Source organism: Leptonychotes weddellii, chromosome 12 (assembly GCF_054177405.1).
Source record: "Leptonychotes weddellii isolate Sample4059 chromosome 12, ASM5417740v2, whole genome shotgun sequence".
Taxonomy (NCBI): domain Eukaryota; kingdom Metazoa; phylum Chordata; class Mammalia; order Carnivora; family Phocidae; genus Leptonychotes; species Leptonychotes weddellii.
The window spans coordinates 1,705,917-1,726,355 of record NC_138380.1 but is presented as its reverse complement, the minus strand read 5'-3'; the positions used below and the strand labels follow the sequence as shown (position 1 = coordinate 1,726,355).

General features: G+C 39.4%; 1 protein-coding gene across 7 annotated transcripts in view; it reads right to left on the bottom strand.

Annotated features, from left to right (window-relative positions):
• Nucleotides 1-6,086: 6,086 nt before the first annotated feature.
• Nucleotides 6,087-20,439, bottom strand: part of LMBR1 (limb development membrane protein 1) — a 155,910-nt gene continuing 141,557 nt past the window's right edge. For all 7 annotated transcript variants that reach the window (XM_081799750.1, XM_081799749.1, XM_081799751.1 and 4 more), the window contains 2 exons: nt 13,286-13,447; nt 6,087-10,210 (listed from right to left, as the gene is read on the bottom strand). In XM_081799750.1, coding sequence (XP_081655876.1) covers nt 10,125-10,210; nt 13,286-13,447 — 248 coding nt within the window. In that variant the 3' untranslated portion in view covers nt 6,087-10,124. The remainder of the gene's footprint in view (nt 10,211-13,285; nt 13,448-20,439) is intronic.

Here is a 20,439-nt window from a genome sequence, read left to right as displayed (position 1 = left end):
AAAAACAAACAAGCGGGACTGCATCAAACAAAAAAGCTTCTGCACAGCAAAAACAAAACAAAAAAACCCCATAATCAACAAAATGAAAAGGCAACCTACTGAATGGGAGAAAATGTGTGCAAATCATACACCTGCTACAGGGTTAATATCCAAATATATAAAGAAATCATACAACCTAATAGCAAAATAAATAATCCAATTTAGAAATGGGCAAATCTGAATAGACATCTTCCCAAAGACCTACAGATGGCCAACAGGCACATGAAAAGATGCGCTGTTGATGGGAATGCAAACTGGTGCAGCCACTGTGGAAAACAGTATGGAGGTTCCTCAAAAAGTTAAAAATAGAGCTACCGTATGATTTAGCAAATACACTTCTGTGCATTTATCCAAAGAAAATGAAAACACTAATCCAAAAAGATATTAGCACCCCTGTGTTCACTGTGGCATTATTCACAAATAGCCAAGATATGGAAATAACCCAAGCGTCCATCGATAGATGAATGGATAAATAAATGTGGCATACATATACACTGAAATATTATGCAGCTACATAAAAGGGAAATCCTGCCGTTTGGGACATGGATGGACCTCAAAGGCATTCTGCTAAATGAAGTAAGTCAGAGAAAGACAAATACCATATGATCTCTCTTATATGTAGAATCTAAAAAACAACAATAAAAACCCAAATTCATAGATACAGAGAACACAGATTGATGGTTGCCTAAAATGGGGAGTGGGGAGTGGGCGACATGGGTGAAAGTGATCAAAGGTTCAAACTTCCAGTTATAAAGTCAGTCCCACTGATGTCATGTACAGCATGGCAACAGCAGTTAACAATACTGTATCACATATTTGAAAGCTGCTGAGAGTAAATCTTAAAAGTTCTCATCACAAGAAAAAAAGGATGTGTAACTGTGTGGTGGTGATCATTTCTCTCTCTCTCTATATATATATGTTAACTCATTATGTTATGCACCTGAAACTAATGGAATGTTGTATGACAACTATATTTCAATTAAAAAAAGACACTGAAGTTTGAGCTTTTAGTGAAAATTGCTATGGTATTGTGGAATTTTTGTGATTTGTTAACGTTGACTAATTTTTTAAATGTTGAACTGGCAAAATCACATGTTTTGAGTTGAGCACAGCCCCCAGGCCACTTGCTTGCCATGTACATACTACACAGACATGCTGGGGAGGGAGGCCATGAAGATCAATGCCCTACAACGTAACCAAGATATTCTGGGCTTGGAAAGTTATCTTTTAGATGGATGACCACAATGACATCCTAGTAAAGCATCCACAGCATATAACTGGCTTTGAATAATGCTATTTCTTAATATACTTTTCTAAAACCACTCACTAAGATAATCCAAAGTAACTGGGTAGATGTGACTGTTAAAGCTGGGAAATACCTACCCCAAATAATTTAATTTTAGCAGAGCTGATCAGTAGCCAACAATGCGGTAGCAAGAGCAGTTGTTTGGATCCATCTTGGATCAAGACAAAAATATGAACTGTATTAAAAGACAGCAGAGGGGAAGAAAAGTCTTCCTTGACCCTCTTGGATCCCTGGCTGGGTCTTAAACTGACCAAGACTGCTTAACAGGAGAAAAGCACACAAATATATTTAATAGAAGTTTGAGCTGACATGCGAGGCTCCATAAAGAGATGAAGACCCAAAGACACAAACCTACTTTCCACTGCATCTGATGAAGAGGAGGCAGCTGGGGGAAATACGATAGGTTAAGGAATGGGAGGTAAGTGTGGAAACTGGGGAACTCGGGAACTCAGCAAGGCCAGTTAGGATTCCTTGAGGTGAGAATGCTCCTTTCCTCTGGGTACAGGGAGGACATCTCTCACAAGAGGGTCTTGGACCTGGTTTAGGGAAGAAGAGTAAACCTCAAAGTCCTTTGGCTTAAAATATTCAATATGCCAATGAGCCACATGTGAGAGTAGTGTATCCTGAACCCAATCCCATGCTTGCTTTCTGCTTTCTGCAGGGGTGTAGACATACATCTAACTTCTCTAAAATGGTGTGAGAATTTTAAAATTTTATCTCTGGTTCGCACAATAGTGTTACTGGATAAAGTTCTCTATAAGCCCCAATAATCAGGAGTAATATTAAATTCATAAGCCTAAGTCATGACCTATTTCTGCCCAGAGAGGGAAAGACCTAAGATCAAAGACTACAACTGTCCTTGGCAGATTTTTCATGACTTTTGTTGAAAAATTGCAAGGTTCTCAGGCCTACATGTGGAAACACACTACAGTTTGTCAAGGAAACAGCTGGTATGGGGTGCCTGGGTGGCTCAGTCGTTAAGCATCTGCCTTCGGCTCAGGTCATGGCTCCGGGGTCCCGGGGTCCTGGGATCGAGCCCCGCATCCGGCTCCCTGCTCAGCGGGAGGCCTGCTTCTCCCTCTCCCACTCCCCCTGTGTTCTCTCTCTCTAGCTGTGTCTCTGTCAAATAAATAAAATCTTAAAAAAATAGCTGGTATACAATATCAAAAGAATGCCTGTACAAGCCTGTCCTGGAGGTGGCTGAGGAGTAGCACAAGGCCCTTTGTGAATACATGATCATCTCTGGATGCAGCCTAGCTAGACCACGTTCACAGGGCTGAGGCGGGCAAGTCAGGGACCACAGACATTTGTGCCCTTGAGACCACACACTTCTTTCTGTTCCACCCTCTGCAAGTACCTGGCTTCCACCCTTAAGGGCACTTTGCACATGAGTTAAAATTTTTAGGTACGTGTTTCTGAACCGAGCACAATTATTTTACAGCATAGTTCTTTCTTATACAATATCTCTGGGATTTTTAAATACTTTAAATTCTTGCAAGTGATTAAACAATTGCAAAAATAGAATTCCCCTATACCCTTCACCAGCTTCCCCTCATGTTAACACGCCATAGTAAAATTATCTAAACCAGAAATTGACAATGATACAGAAGTGTTATCTAGTCTACACATTTTATTCAAATTTTGTCAACTGTCTCTGGGATGTTTTGTGAATAAGAACTTTCTTTGCCAACGTGAATGCTAATGTGTCTAAAAGAATACATCTTCCAAATTATAATTCAAGTGTATATGGTAAAGTCACCACATTAACTGGAGGTTTCCAGACAGCAGAACAAGTCACTGATAAGAACTACGGAAGTCAAGTGTAAACTTAAGTATTAATTCAAAACACAAGACTAGTGTTTGTTTGGTACAGTAACAGGAGAATATTCTTCAGAATCAGTTTATGAGATACATTAATTAGAGAATTTAAGATATAAAATGTAGAAAAAAAAGCTCAATATTTATGGACATTTAGTTCATGAAAACAGCACTCAAATCAAACATAATGTATGGTTCTGTCACACTGGCCTGTCATTTGGGGAAACAATAAAACTAGTCAAGGATAGGTCAGAATTGCATTCGGACATTCCTAGCAGACCTGAATGCAGCGGTCTGGTTACACAAGGAGTCGCCGTCTCCGCAGAAGCCTAGGAGGGCAGCAGGGCAGCGGTGCGTTCAGTGGGCATCCAAACTCTTCCAGCTGTCTTCACAGGCAATGCACAATCTGAAGTGGCTCCTGGAGTCCCAGCTGTCACATCCTGTCCCATCCACGGCACCATCAGCAGGAGGGAACAGGGGAGGTGGGATGGTGCTTCCTCTCTGGCTGACTGGCTTCTTCCAAGTCATCTTTCTGGAGGTCCCACAGGATGGGCTGCATAAACTCCCAGGTCAGATCCCAGCCCCATGGCCACACCCACCTGCACAGGAAGCTGGGCACACTGCCACCCTGAATAAAACTGGGGCTAGGCTGCCTGGCATGAATAGTTGCTGTGTGGCCACGGACGTCTCTGCACAACCATTATCTCATTCCTTCCAGCAAAATAAATCCAGATAACGTGTCGATGAATTATGAAAAAAAATAAAGACATAAGAGTAGCTAGGTTCGGGGTAATGAAAATGATGTGGGATCATATGGTGAGGATGGTTGCACAACCCCAGGAATATACTACACATCGACGACCCCTGTGCTTTAAGAGTGAATTTTATAGTATGTGAATCATATCTCAAGTAGATAAGGAAAAATACTGGGAAATATATTTAAAAGTCTTAGAGTAGGGAAGGTCTAAGTATGACACCAAAAAATTATGGGAAATTGCAAATTTTGATTACTTCAGAATTTAAATTTTCCACACAGAAAAAAAAATACAAAAACCAATGTGGACAAGTTAAAAAACAGCCAGGAAGAATACACACCTCAGAAAGACAAACATTTAATCCATAATACACAGAGTTTTTATAAAACAGTAAAGATATTATGAAATACCAGAAGAAAAATAGGCTAAGTATATTTAATGATAATTCCCCAAAAGTAGAAATACACATAGCTGATAAAAAATTAAGTTCCCCCAATAGTTATTAAAAATGCAAAGAAAAACAAATTATTTGCCTCTCAGGAAAAGACTGGCAAAATCCAGTGTTGGCAAGAGAAACACATCTTCACATGCTGTTGATGAGAGTATATACTGATAGGGTCTTTCTGGAAGTAGTTTGAAAATGTGCATTGTCTTTGATCCAAGACTTGGGTATCTAGTAAATAGTGGTCCCCGGTCGCCTGATGCAAGTCGCTGCTCCAAACCAGACCCCTCCAAGTAATTTATGGTAAGAAATATGTATTTGGTCTTTCTCCCCATTCCTGGCACAGAGCCAAAACCTGTGGCATTTCCTAAGTGGTAAGAAGATCAAGGTATCTTCTGATATCCATAAGAAGCCCCTTCCAACCACACCTGAACTTATGCTAATAGATTGTCTTTTGGAAAGCCCCTGATGATGGCCAGTGTAACCAACTACTTTTGGTCCCACCCTTCTGACCTCTGGGGAGTGGGGAAGGCCTGGAGGCTGAGCTAATCACTAAGGCCAATCCTTTAATCAATCATGTCTTTGTAGTGAAGCTTCCATAAACAAACAAACAAAAAATCCACCTAACTGAAGGGATTCAGAGAGCTTCCAGGTAGCGAGCACATGGAGGTGCCTGGAGGCTGGTGCCCCTGGAGGGGCACGGAAGCTCTGTGCACACCCCCATCCCCGGTCCCGTGCATCTCCTCCCTCTGGTGTTCCTGAGGCGTACCCCCTCTGATAAACAGGTCATCTAGTAAGTAAACTGTGTCCCAGAGTTCTGTGAGCTGCTCTAGCACGTCCCTGAACCAGAGGGGGTGGTGGGAACCCCTGATTTATAGCTGCTTGGTCAAAGCACATGGGACAGCCTGGACTTGGGACTGGCATCTGAAGTGGGGGTGGGGAGCCAATGTTAGGGGACTGAGGGTCTGCACTGACTCCACGTAGATAGTGTCAGAATTAAATCAAACTCCAGGTCACTGATGTGGTATCCACAGACAACTGGGAGAACAGCCTGGTGTAGAAAAACCCCGCACACATTTGGTGGCTAAAAGTGAAGTACTGAGAGTACAGAAAAAAACAAGTTTTTCACCACTAATTTCTAAAGCAATAATAGAACAATGTGCTAAGATATATGTAAAAAGCTATTTGTGAGCACTTATAGCCATTCGATATAACATACCAGCTACACGGCATGACAGAAAAGCTATAGCACTCAAGACTAGAGCATGTCCTGGGTTCTCAGAGGCCACTGTTGGTCAGCAGTCTATCTTAGAGTAAGAGCTTTCCAAGAGAGAAGACACTGAAACATTCACCTGGGATTTTTAATAACTGATAAAACTTTCTTCCTCTGATTCATATTTAAGTCTCTACCTCCTCACATTCAGACACTAAAGATCCTTCTGCTCACATCGATCCTCAGAAATCATATACATCGGGTGCTGCTACCCTACTTTACATAACTTATACTTGTGAACTTGACTTCTCCAGTATGTTTAGGAAGAACAGAATACCAAAACACATTCAAGAATAACTGGGTTTGTCTGAATTTCCTATCTGATCACATTTGAACTTGAAAACACTTTTACCTAATTGAATTACACAGAGTAGGAAATTAAATAATTCTCTTCAAAACTAGGTCCCAGCTCTACTCCTCCAAGAAATACGGATCAACCACCTAGTTTTGAAATTTTATAATCCATTTTTAGAGTTTTAGCAATTTCTATTGATTTTAATTACATTTTTTGCAGTGCAACAAGTAATCTGCACAGATAATACTTTTGCTTCAGTAGTATTTGCAATAATGAATTTTACCTAATATTCAAAAGCCAAAAAAAGTTTGTGTTCGTTCATCCTTCAACTAGATCCCGGAAGTCACGTTTTTCAAACTAAAGTTGACCATTCATTAGTATTAGTGTGGTTTGTGTCTAGTATTCTAAAAAAGAGAACAGAAAATGCCAGCACGCATCACATACAGTAAAAGTAGGTACTACTTTGTTAAGTGTTTACATGTATAGAAGTGTGTGTGTGTGTGTGTGTGTGTGTGTGTGTGTTACAGTGTAAACAGTATTTCTTCCTGTGGTCAGAGAGCTGGAAAGCCACTGCTATAAAGGCTTCTGTCTGTCTAAGTCACCAGATGGCAATGCCATTTACTCTTCTGAGAGCTCTGGATTAAGCTGCCCAGACCACAAGTAGGCGTGGCTCAGTCCTTTTATGGAAAAAATTAGAAGAATCAAATATATCTAAGTAACTCAAACAATTAGACGACACACATGATTTCAATGGCTGATGCTACATTTTAGCTGCAAATGGTTCAAAGAAATTCATCTACCAATAACTCCACAACAAAAAGAGAGAGAAAACATTCACTTCTTCCTCAGTCTAACATCTCACCAGAACCATTACTGCCCTTTATAACACTGACATGGAAGTTACCTACATACACCCTAAAGTTTTAGCCACGATGGTATTTAAGATTTAAAGCCAAAACAAAAACACATTTGAATGCTTATAAACCAAAACATGAAATCACTTTTTGTAAAATTTTAATTTCTAAGACATTTAAAAAGTCACACTAAAAGTATCTCATAGAAACAAACAAACACAAAAAATAATCTGTAAACAAAACACTGTAAACAAAAGTAATATACCAGTGCATCTAAACATTATTTTAAAAGTAACATCATACCAGTTTTTTTAAAGTCAGTACTGAATATATGCTCGTATTTTTAAAAAATCATTTTAAGAACTCCGCCTTTATACATTAAATACTGTGCTAACAACAAAGAAAACTACATAGGGTTTTCAAGTGATGTAAGCCTACGCTCTAGCAGGTTAAGTGGTTATGGAGGCACAGAGAGGTCTACTGTGCTCCAGCAGAGCAAGGCCTAAGGACAGGTGTACACAGTCACGCCTTGAATACATCCAAGAGTCAAACCAAGCAGCAGATTTCATGCTCATCCACTAATCAGCCTCTCAGCGTGGCACTGAAGGAGCTGACCTGTATGTGCGTGAGTGTGCGTGTGCGTGCAATTCTCACATAAGTCTCTTCTTTTAGAGCAGGTCTATTTTTATCTAGAATATATATAAAGCTAAGTAAATACTAAATCTAAGAAATATCTTGGAAAAGCCGGTAAAAATTACAAATGTTATAACCTATAAAATTTATAATTTTAAAATAAGTATTGCAGAACCAATTAATATGAAGAATTGGCCAAATCTCCTCAAAAAACTTTTTAACTACAGTGTCTAATGCCCCTTTAAAGTTGATCCAAAGGTGAGAAAGAGCCAACAGAGCGTCTGACTTCACACAGTCACCTAGACCCCGCCCCCCAACGAGAACGGAATGGCCATCCCCGGGGCCGCTCTGACCGCGGGCACAGGGCGCTCTGGCATCAGGCCATCTGCGTCCTCCCTCGCTAGCACAGTAACTGCAACAAATCAAAGATCTGAGGGGCGCCTGTCCTTGCCAGACTTCAAGTGCTTGGCCTCAGTGTGGTGCCACCAGTTTCCGTCATGGCCTCATGCAGCCAGCCTCCAGTGTGTGTCCAATAGAAGCACATGCATTTACTAAGTCCCTCACTCAAGAGGAAGACTCTGTGTACGTAACCAGGAATATACTCTTTGTAGAACCCCGGAAGTAGCTGTAATCATGCAGCAGAGTATATAACTACCTGCATTTGTTCCCATAAAAGGCATCTGAGACCCAAGGTTCAAAACTGTCCCTCCATGTGAGGCGTATCCTCTGTCTCAAAAGCAATGAAGACGCACCCAGTAACAGCTGTAGGACTTTAGAATACATTTCACTGCTTACTAATCAAACCTGGCCTAAGTTTTCCAATGGAAAGAAACTTTCAAATGAACAAAGAATTGATACAGACATTGAAAAGTTTAATATTTTACTCAGAAATTTTCAGACATCTTACAAATACCCAAGAACTTCCTACGGATGTGCCCGGAAACCAGTGTAAGTTACAAGCGATGCTCTTTTATTTAAAGAACTTTCTTTTTCTTCTCCCCTTGACCTAGTCTGCTCAAAATATGGATTGCCTGCAAGCAAGTTTCAGTAAAAAATCAAAGTTTGCAATTAATGTTTAAATAGGTGTAATTACCAGTGAAATTAGGAAACAACCAGTTTCTATTAATTTTCTCAGTATGCAGATCCTATGCAGAGAAATTCACCAATACCAGACTGGTGGTATTTACGGAGTGTTGTTTAGAATCACAAAATGTTCTTTTATCTTAAAACTGGGCTGTATTTTAATGGGAAGAGAAGCTCAGAAGGAAATGCAGAGGTATAAATAAAGGAGAGGTATACTCAATGGAACTTAGGAATACACAGATAAACTTTTCTTATTATTTTGGCTCTAAGTGGAAATTTTTTATGTCAAATATATACAGCCTGATTTTCATAAATTTCTCCAAAAAAACCCCTTTAAGCTCAACAATTTGAGGAAAATGTTCTTTTACTTTTGTCTGAACACAGACAATCTGTTGCCATACACATAGTGCATGTGAACATATGTATTTATAGAGACTGCATAACTACCAAGTGTGTGCAAAGGGGCTCATCTCTTATTTCTGCATGCACAATTTTCAGTACTCTATCCTAGTGGATGGTAACACAAAGTACAGTTTTATAGCTTTTATTCAATGGACTTAAAGTCAAGAAGCCATCCCCAGAATTATTTACAATTTCATAACTGAATGATTTATCAGATCATGAAACACTGAAAAACTATTCTTACCTCATGAATGCTGACACTGTGTACCTGGGTGTTAAACTGGTACTTTTCTAAATCCGAGGTTTAAACCGGCATATACAAAAGTAACCAAGGCCTGAAGAATGTGTTGACAGAAGGGGTTTCTACCACAGAGCATTTGTAGTTCCATAATGGACACAGGAGCACAAGGAACTGAGGGAATTTTGGAAAAAAGCTTAAAAAAAATCAAGTGTACAGATAGCCTATAAGGCAAAATCTAAGTTACAAGTGTATTCGACACTGGCAACTATGTTATGAGAGGTAACACTGAATCCTACACACAGAAGAGGTCAGAGAAGTGTGAGTACATAAGACTTCCCATGTAGCTTACTACACTGTACAGTGGAAGGTATTCCCGTGGTGTTCTACCACGGATCAGGTTTTCAAAAGAATTTCATATTTTTCTCTTGACTCCAAGTCCAATCAGTATCATTCTGAAATATAAACCAGAACTATGCGCTTTTGTCTTTTTCTTCAAGGAAGTGAAAAATAGCATTTGCACACTACTGTTCCAACGCACCCACTGGAGTAATGGCATCTATAAACCCACATTTTTGCAGGGCCTTCACTTCACATCCAAGTACCAAGGATGCCTTTCACGTCAGCTTCTCCATTTTGAATAAAATATATATTGGGATTTAACTGAATTCTTAGAAAGCCCCGAAGTTGCCTTTTCTAACATTCTCATATGGGTGACTGTATCAAGTGCTGCAAGCAAATGTGTCCACAGAAAAATGTGCTGCCCTACGAAGCCTGCGTTTGGCTGGAAACTGTGGGGTCCATCACACAGTTAAATGAGAAGAAGGCCTGCAGCAGCCAAGTTCTTAGGAGGTTATGAAAGAAATGGCGCTGCCAGGCCCAGGCCCTAAATGTGAAGCCCAGTCAGTGCACGTCATTTCTGACTGACGGGGACGGCGGGAGTTGGGCCTCCCGGGTCTCTTGATGGCAGAGTGCTGCTGCGTATCTCACAGTGCTTTGTGATGCCCATTTGCTGACGGCTTTGATGTTTCTGAATCCCTTGAAGTATTTGATAAGTGAAGCTTATGAAGCCCTGCAGAAAAATTAAGAAAATGGTGAGAAATGATGGACTGTTGCATGGGTGGGCAGAGGGCTAAGGAGGCAGAGTGTCAAGTGTTACTGCGAAAGCTGTGATGTGCTGGCCAGACCCCCCTTAGCATGAAAGATCTCTTATCCCCACTGAGGCTCCCTGGGGGCCTAAGCAGAACACAGTTGTCTCTTAGGAAGCCATGCCTTCTCCTCAACTCCATGCAGCTCTGGGGCACGTGGAAGCTTCTGGTTTCTTCTCTCTGCACAGTTAGTCCCTTCCCCGCCTCCTGCCCTCCATACCAATCCCAAGATCACCCTCTCAACCACCTCCTCCTGCAAGCTTGTCCCAGCCCCAAAGTGTGCTTCCCAGCAGGGGAACTAACCTGAGACAAGTATGATCCCATTTTTGTATACACACATGCAAGTATACATACAGGAAGACATCCAGAAAGACACACCAAAATACTAAGCACATAATTAAGAGGAAAAGCAATGGAAAACATGACCAAATAGAAAAGGAGAAGAAATAGCAAAAGAATAAATTGAACATAAATATTTCATTATTCAAAGATACTTCACAGAATAAAAAATTTTCACTATCTTTTAAAGTTATGTTAGTTTCCCTCTGTATCATACATCAGTCATTTACATAATGCACCTGATATATACAACAATACTGTGCAACTCACAGGGATAACAGATAAAAGAAAATGTAAGAGTTTATGTGGCACCAAAGCTCTCAGCACTTAGTAGTAAGATGAAGCACAAAGATGTTCAAGAATACATAACCAGCACATCTATGGAAAAGATTTTGAGGAAACATTTTTATGAGGCTCAGACTTTTGTGACACATCAAAAACATACTTGGATAAGATTCTATTCCCCTAAGATTCCACAAGTTTATCCACCTGGCAGTTAAGCAATTTTATAACGCTCTTAAATCAACATAGCACTCTGAATTTTAAAGTTTCTACCACCTGCATATCTTAATGAAAGAAAAGGTAAAATTGAGTCCATCTATGATGGATGAATGGGAAGGAAAAAAGAAATCCAACACAAGCAACAGTTCTGGCCAAACCACTGAGTGACAATAGGAACCCACAGCTGTTGGGTGTGGGGAAGCGTGTTTTAAACAGGGCCTGCTAGTGAAGGAAGTAGGTGGAGAGAGAACCAGTGGGGTAATCAATGCCCAAAGTGAAAAGGAATCCCCTTTGAGGATAGATTATTTCCACGATTACTTCTAAAACTTGGGTGCAGCACAGGCTACGCATCTTTAAAAAAAAAAGAAACTACAATGTCTCTCTCTGCAGAAACAATCACCTCCACCACCATCTGGTTTTTATCTACTATGTACCAAATAATCTATGAGACAAATACTGTCATTATCAATGGACATAGCAGCAGAGGAAAAAAGACTACAAAACAAAGGGGGGGGGGGAGATGGTTAAATTTTATAATCAAATTATGATTCCCAGTGAAATCAGATTTAAGATCTCAGATCATTCACACATTATTACATATACTTAATGAGGATCTTTTTCTACATATAATGCATTTCTTCCTTAAAGCATTCCAAAGAGTAACAGAAAACATTTGGACAAAAAACCAAATCCATCTATTAGTTTTACACAAGTTCTGATAATTCTATTGCCTGTTATGGTCAAAGAGCCGATGCAACATACTTCACCGTAAGTCAGAAAGATGATATCCAGAATACTTAACTCAAAACTAAATTTACTGCAATTCATCTACAACCATCTCATGTTAGGGACTGGTAAGTGAGAACTGATCTGACATCATGGCTAACGAATCTCACTGATGCTACCATGGGCTTAAAAATGAAGTTCTAACTTTAGACATTTGGTTCAGAGAGCTGCTAATTCCCACCTCACCTTGCAGATTTTAACCTGGCCAGCATTCTGAAACCTAGGCATGAAAATCCATAAATTATCTGGTGCTTCAGCTGAAATGAGATGTCACTTTCATTTCCAAGCACTATTGCACCAGCCATCCCCTCACAGGGTGAATTTAATAAAATATGGATGAACAGATAATTTGAAATCTTTTTTCCTTCCCAAAGGTTATCCCTTCAATCACAGGTGTTGGAAGAACTTGGTGGCGTGCAAAGCTTTATTGTTGCTCAGAAGGTTGAAGTTATCTGGACCTTAATGAATCAATCATTATATAGCCTTTTGCAACAGCTAAAAGTCACAATGGAATACAGAGTATAAGCATTCAAATGATGTCAAGTTAGGTAAATGACCTAATGTTAGGATTTTCTACAATAAATCACTGCCAAATTTAAAATTACTCCAAACCCAAGAGGGTTTATATAGCAAGATAATTTATAAAGCCCTGGTATTCCTATAATATAAAATAAAACTTATAAAAATATAAAATAAAATAAAAACATATAAAATGTTTAGTGCTAATGTTGAAGTGGGCATGAAAAACTCATTCATAAGTTACATTTATACCCTTTTTTTACCTTAGCCAAACCTAAAGTTTTTAAGACTGTCACAATGCCTGGGACTTTTGGAATACATGATAATGAATGCCCTCTCTCATATTAAAGACAAGAATACTAATATTTTTATCCTGAGTTATTTGGCTTACTGAAGAGAATTATGGATCAGTCTGATACTTGTAAAATCCAAGTAATCAAAAGAAATCTGTAACTAAAAAATTGTAAGAGGTACCATTACCAAAAAATAATAAGTCTCTAGCCATTAGCCTCACCTTGCCTCGACCACCATCATCATAACAACAAAAAAGCTAATTTTATTGAGCTCTTATGATGTGCCAGGACTCTGCTCAGGCCCTTACAAGAAATATTCCAGTTAATATTCACAACAGTCCTTGAGAGAAGAAGATACTGTCACCATTTTACAGATAAGGAAGCTGAGGCTTAACAAGGTAATTTCACACACGAGCATAACCAGTAAGTAGTGGGTCAGAAATGGGACCTCTATGGTTTCACACAGTAGGAAAAATGAACAGATGAAGATTTAAAATTAATTCAAGTAACAAAATTAAAAATTAGCAGAAAGAGAAAAATACCCATAAACCTCAGGATTACCTAGGGCCTTGAAAAGTTCTTCTCGTACAGCAGAGGTGAATTTTCTGAACAGACACAATGTTGTCACAATAGCAAAAAGCAAATTGTAGGATAATACAATATAGAAATTTCCCAGCCAATTAAACCTTCCAAAGTCTCCAAGTAGATCAAATCTAGTGATTCCTGTTAAAAATAAATAAAATAACCCTTAATAAAATCAGGTACAATATATTTAAAACGTTACAAAATAAAGTACAAGTCAGATCAAATTCCATGGACTTTCTCATTTGTTAGTGGGGATCCTAGTTAGAATATGTAATTGTTACCTTGTGGAACAGCATCAGCCAGCCCTAACCTACTTTCTCCACATGTCACAGTGTCTTGGAAGTGATGAGGCTGGAGTGAATGTCCCTTGTCACTCACTCCACTTACACTGACAAGAAATCCACTCTGCAGCTCATGGAGAGAATGAGCACAGTGTACTCAACTGAAACAGGACGGAGAAGACACCTGACAGCCCTTTAAAGCGCCCACCTCCCCGCTGCCTGGTCCCTCTCCCCATGCAGGTCCCAGGTCAAACATCCCCTCCTTGGAAAGGGCAACTGTTTCCTCTACAGAAAACAGCTGGACCCTCCATGGCTATCTATCTTAATTACATTTCTTTGTAACATGTGCTACTTCATGTGTTTCTTTTCCTTTCTGGTTTATTTATTGCCTACTTTCCCCACCAGTATGTAAGTTCTATGAGAAAAGGGACTTTTTTTTTTCACTCCTACAATCCTAATGCCCAGAGCAATGCTTGTACATGCATAATAGTTACTACATAAACAGATAAACAACTAGGGTGATTCCTTTCTGGGTTGGCGGGTGGGGGGAGGTGGGAATAAAAACATTATTAATCTGAGTTGGACACCACAGGCTTGTGGAGTAAAATGGCAAACCAAGAAAGGCAGTTATCTCATATATACATTGAAGTTACTTAAATTTCCTATACACATTTTAAAAAAACAAGTCTTTTTATTCAAAAGAATAATCCAAAAGTCATCCTATTCAGTAATAATGTGCCCTAGGCCAAATACTTATAGGAAAGAATATGTGAATGTTAGGATTTTTCTGACCACTGGTAAATAAATAAGTAAACAGCATTCAGGTAGTTAGTCAACTGACAGATGATGGGACTGTTGACAATCTTCAAGGAAGAAACTGAAGAGTTACTTGGGGCCATATAAAATTTTAACCATAAAGGACTGTAAAAACAAAATCCTGTACACCTTCATTTTTTGAGTGGTCTAAGGATCTCAAGAGTAACCAAACTTCATTTCACTCTATCAGCTGACTTTTGAACTTAGCTCTCATCCCCACCCAAAGCAATCCCATCACCTGTTATAGGGACAGACGCCACAAAAGCAGTGCATAGACAACAGAAAAACCTTCATACCCAAAAGTATCACAAAAATAGGTTTCAAGACGTAGTTCTTTTTTTTTAATATTTTATTTGTCAGAGAGAGAGAGAGCATAAGCAGGGGGAGTGGCAGGCAGAGGAAGAAGCAGGCCCCCCGCTGCGCAAGAAGCCCAATGTCGGATTCAATCCCAGGACCCTGGGATCATGACATGAGCCGAAGGCAGACACTTAACCAACTGAGTCACCTAGGCGTCCTAAGAAGTAGTTCTTTTATGGCCACATTTACACAGGGCCAGTGTACTTGAACTTGAGAGACAATAATCTACCATAATATTTTAAAGAGAAGATTAATGAAAACATACAATAAAATATCTTTTTAAAGAAGGTAAAGGGACCCAGACCCCAGGAGAATATGCCACAAAGACCACATATCATGAGTCATGGCAATAATCATGGCTGCAGCTTCTCAGATAAAAGCCTTAATAAAACTTTACTTTGTCTGGGGCGCCTGGGTGGCTCAGTTGGTTAAGCATCTGCCTTTGGCTCAGGTCATGATCTCAGGGTCCTGGGATCGAGTCCCACGTCGGGCTCTCTGCTCAGTGGGGAGTCTGCCTCTCCCTTTTCCTCTGCCCCCCCCAACCTCGTGCTCTCTTGTGCTCTCTCTCAAATAAAATCTTCGAAAAAAAATCAACAAAAAACTTTACTTTGTCAAAAGGAATACAGATCTAATTATACATTTTATTCTTCAAACAAAGTACCATTTAATTTAACCTAGGAAGTCATCTGTAGACAGGAGACAGCCCTTCCAAAACAAATTTCAGTGATTTCAGCCCAAGGATCCCAGATAAGTAGTTTATTTGATCTTTAGGACCAAAGACTCCTTTGAGAATCTGGTGAGAGCCATTATCTTTTCACAAGAAAAACAAAGAGATGCGCACACTCACAAAATCTTGCATATGATGAAGCTGATTTATGGAAAAACTGACAGATCACAAAATAAAAACCCTTGTCCAGATGCTCCAGGAAAGTCTTACCTGGTCTCAAGACATTTTTAATCATACACCACCATTAGCAAAAACAAAATTAGAACACATATACCCAATATATGTGTATTTAATTATTTTAAAACTACATATGTACTACTCACTGGCTTTTACATTATATACAGACTTAAAAATAATAATAATAATGATAAAGGTAAACAGGAGTTCTCACGGTTTCTTCGCACAGTCCAGTGACCTACTCTATGAACGCTGCGGGGACAAACCACTTTGGACAGCAGTGAACATGCTAACTAGTAACTCAGCCGCCACCCTGAACCTGGCCTCTGAACCACACTGGGACAGCAGTGCCACACACTGAGCACAGTGAGGAGCAGAGTGCGCTTAGCACAGGGATATGGAAGGTAGGTTATGAACAATGGGAAGTGCTTTCACTAGGACTTCTTGGTGGATTCAACTTGGTATCCTGAGAGTCAGGGCCAGGACTTCATATGAAACCCCAGACAGAGAGCAGTCTCCTCATTATATGTTTGGTCCCCAGGACATCTCAGGTTGACCTCAAAGACAGAAATCCAGGAGCCTGTTGCTACAGTGCACCAAAGCACTAGACAAAGTATTAGATTAGTTCTAAAGATGCTGTTGTTTCAAATTTAATTTAAATATCTAACATTGTCTGATTAAAAGATCACTCTGGACAACACATGCAGCTCTTCAATTCTGAAAATCTTCTATAAGACTAAACAGCAAGAAACTTTAAACAATCACTTTCTTAAACTTCTATCTGAGAGGTCTGTCACAGCAATAATTAAACTGTAAAATGTACTTTTTTGTTAAAAGCACCAACACTTGGGCGCCTGGGTGGCTCAGTTGGTTAAGCGACTGCCTTCGGCTCAGGTCATGATCCTGGAGTCCCGGGATCGAGTCCCGCATCGGGCTCTCTGCTCGGCAGGGAGTCTGCTTCTCCCTCTGACCCTCCCCCCTCTCATGTGCTCTCTCTCATTCTCTCTCTCTCAAATAAATAAATAAAATCTTTAAAAAAAAAAAAAAAGCACCAACACTTAAGAAAAAGTATCAATACCTAAAATTTTAACTTAACACTTATTGTACAAATGTATAATACTTCAAAATCTCTATTTCTGGAGAAAGATATAAAAGGGTATTAAGGCAGCATATTTAAAAATACTACTAACTAAAAAAATTCAATTATCAAATGCTGTTATTTAACTCTCCTAGTCAAATAATGAAATGCTAACTCCCATTCCGAAGTCATTTCTTTAAAAGATAAGTAAAACATATGCCAGGTAAAAAGCCTAGTTAGTTAAGCAGTGGCTAAGCACAGGCCGTATTATGTGGATTATCTGTGAATAAATGCACTATGATACAGTTTAAAATGTTTTATGCATAAGTCCTTGAATAAAGATCTTTTTCTAGTCATACAAGAACCAAGGCACAGAACCTCATTTCAGGAAAAGAGCTGGTTACTCCACCTACAATAAGAATCACGAGAATTTACCTTCGCTAGCCCACCTGAGTTGACTCTGATTTCTAGCAAGCATACTCCTGCTCCTTACCAGCAAGAAGAAACTGAGAGAGAGTTTACAAAGCTTGACACACTGAAGGGATCATTAAAGTAACTTTATCAATAAACCGTATGTGCTGGCATCTCCCACAAATGGCTGACATGATATCCACGGCTTTAACGTAAGATTGCCAAGAAGACGACACATATCTTGTCATAAAAAATAAATCTGTAAGTTAAATGTTCTCCGAAAAAACACCAAGATTGGGGTGCCTGGGTGGCTCAGTCAGTTAAGCACCCAACTCTTGATTTCACCTCAAGTCATGATCTTACTCAGGGTCACTGTTTAAAGCAAAAATGGAAACAATGTACTATAGGGTTTATAACGTGTATGAATAAAATGTGTGATAACAAGAGCAGAAAGACTTGCAAGCGAGAAAGGGAAGCACACTGCTAGTACACTGTACTAAGTGCTATGATGCTACACAAAGGGGGCTGTGGTAAGTTAAAAATCTATGCTATGAACCAGAAAGAAACTGTCCAAAAAATACCATAAACAGGTATAGCAAATAGGCCAACAAAGGAGGTAAAGTGGAATCATTTTTTTAATGCAGCTCATCCAGAAAAACGAAGATAAAGAGGAAAAAGGGAACAAAGAAGAGATGGGAAGAAATAGATAATAAAGAGCAAGACTATAGTCAAACATAATAATATCAGTAATCACATTTGAAGTAAATGGTCTAAACATCCAAACTCAAAAATAAACATTAATACATTGGATAAAAAAACCAAGACCCAACTCTACATTATCTGTAAGACATGAACTACTTAAATATAAAGACACAAACAGGTTGAAAGCATAAGAATGGGAAAAAGTATACTATGTAACCATAATCAAAAAATACCTGACACAGCTATATGAATGTCATGCAAAGTAGATATTACAGCAAAGAATATTACCAAGGATAAAGAACGGCATCATCATTTTCATGATTATAAAGGGGTCAATTCATCAAGAGAACATAATAGCCCTAAATATTTATGCATCTAATACCAGAACTTCAAAATACATGACGCAAAAACAGAAATGTAAGAAAAAATAAACAAATCCACAATTTTAGTAGATTTCAAAACCCTTCTCTCAATGAAACAGTTAGCAAATCAGTAAGGGTACAAAGAACTTGAGTAACATTATCAACTAAATTGACCTGACATTCATTGAACATTCTACCCACGAATACAATACACCTGTTCAAGCACAAAGATATATGAGGATAGACCATGTTCTGGGCCATAAAGCAAGTCTCAGTAAGTTCAAAATGATTCCAGTCATAAAATGTATTTCCTCACCTCAATGGAATTAAATTAGAAATCACTAACAGACAAATCTCTCTGGAAAATCCTCAAATATTTAGAAACTAAGTAACAGGCTTCTAAATAACCCATAGTCAAAGACGAGATAAAAAAGGAAGTTGGAAGGATACTGAACTGAATGAAAATGGAAACACTACAGATCAAAATGCAGGGGGGTGTAGCCAAAGCAGTACTTAGAGAGAAACTCACAGTGCTAAATGCCAATGTTAGAAAATAGAGAAGATCTCAAATCAGGGAACTTAGCTGCAATTTTAAGAAAGCAGAAAAATAAGAGAAAAACCCCCAAATAAGTAGAAGAAAGTAAATAATAGTGAATCAATGAAAGGAACATAGAAAAAGAATAGAGAAAAATAAATGAAACTAAAAACTGGTCCTCTGAGAAGATCAATAAAAATCAATAAACCTCTTGGGGCACCTGGGTGGCTCAGTCAGTTAAGCAGCTGACTCTTGATTTCCACTCAGGTCACGATCTCAGGGTCGTGGAATCAAACCCTAAGTTGGGCTCCGAGCTCAGTACGGAGTCTGCTTGAGAAGCTCGCTCTCCCTCTCCCCCTTTCCCCCTCCCCCGACTCATGCGTGCATGCATGTGCGCACACTCTAATAAAATAAACCTTAAAAAAAAAAATCAACATACCTAGTAGCAATACTATTAAAGAAAAAAAAAAGACAAAATTACTAAAATCAGCTATGAGTAGGTAATTAGCACTGCAGTGCACAGATATATCTATCTATACTGAAGGGATAATAAAGGAATTTTATGCCAAAAACCTTGACAACATAGATGAAATAAATTCCTTAAAACACATTAACAAACTCATTCAAGAAGAAATAAATAAGCTGAGCAGTCCTCTATCTATAAAAGCAACTGAATTTGTTGTTAGAACTTTTCTGCAACTCAATCCCAGGCCCAGATGGCTTCACTGATGAACTGTATCAAACGCTGAAGGAACAACCCCAGTTCCGGAGCACCTCGGTGTCTCGGGGCATTGGGGCTGCTATACCAGGACGCTGCAGGCCAGGGGGCATATGAACAGCAGGCAGGTACCGCTCACACAGCTGTGCAGGCCAGAAGCCCCGGAGGAAGGCCCCAGCAGGGCTGGAGTCTTCAGAGGGCACCCCCGGGGCTCCCAGCCAGCCATCCGCTCACTGCACCCTCACACGGCACAAGGGTAACAGAGCTCTCCCAAGGCCTCTTTCCTAAGGGCACGGGTCCCATCCATGAAGGTGGGGCTTCATGACCTATCACCTCCTCATGCCATCACACTGGGGAGTAAGTTCCAACACACAAACACTTAGTATATAGCACTCATCCAGCAAATTGAAGAGGAGGAAATACTTCTGGATACTTTCAATCAAGATAGCATTACTCACATAATCAAAGCCAGAAAAAAGTTATTAACAAGAAAAAAAAAACTACAGCTCTATGCACTCATACAGATACAAAAATCCCAAGCAAATGTTTATCAAGTTAAACCCAACAATAAAAAAATTAAAAAAAAAAAAAGGATACTATGTCATGACCAAGTGGGGGATATCCCAGGAAAGCAAGATTGGTTTAACAATCAAGAATCACTCAGTGTAATTCAGCACATTAATAGCCTAAAAAAGAAAGCCACATGATTATATCAGTAGATGCAGAAAAAGCATTTAACAAAATCCAACATCCGTTCCCGATAAAAACTCAGCAAAGGAGAAAAGAAGGAAACCTCAACCTGGTGAAAGGCATCTACCAAAGTAAACAAGCAAAAAAACACTACAGCTATTACCAGTTAACAGTAAAGGACAGAATGCTTTCTTGCTATGGTGAGAAACAAGTCCAAGAATGTCTGCTCTCACTACTTCTATTCAATACTGTACTCCAAGCTCCAGATAGTGCAAT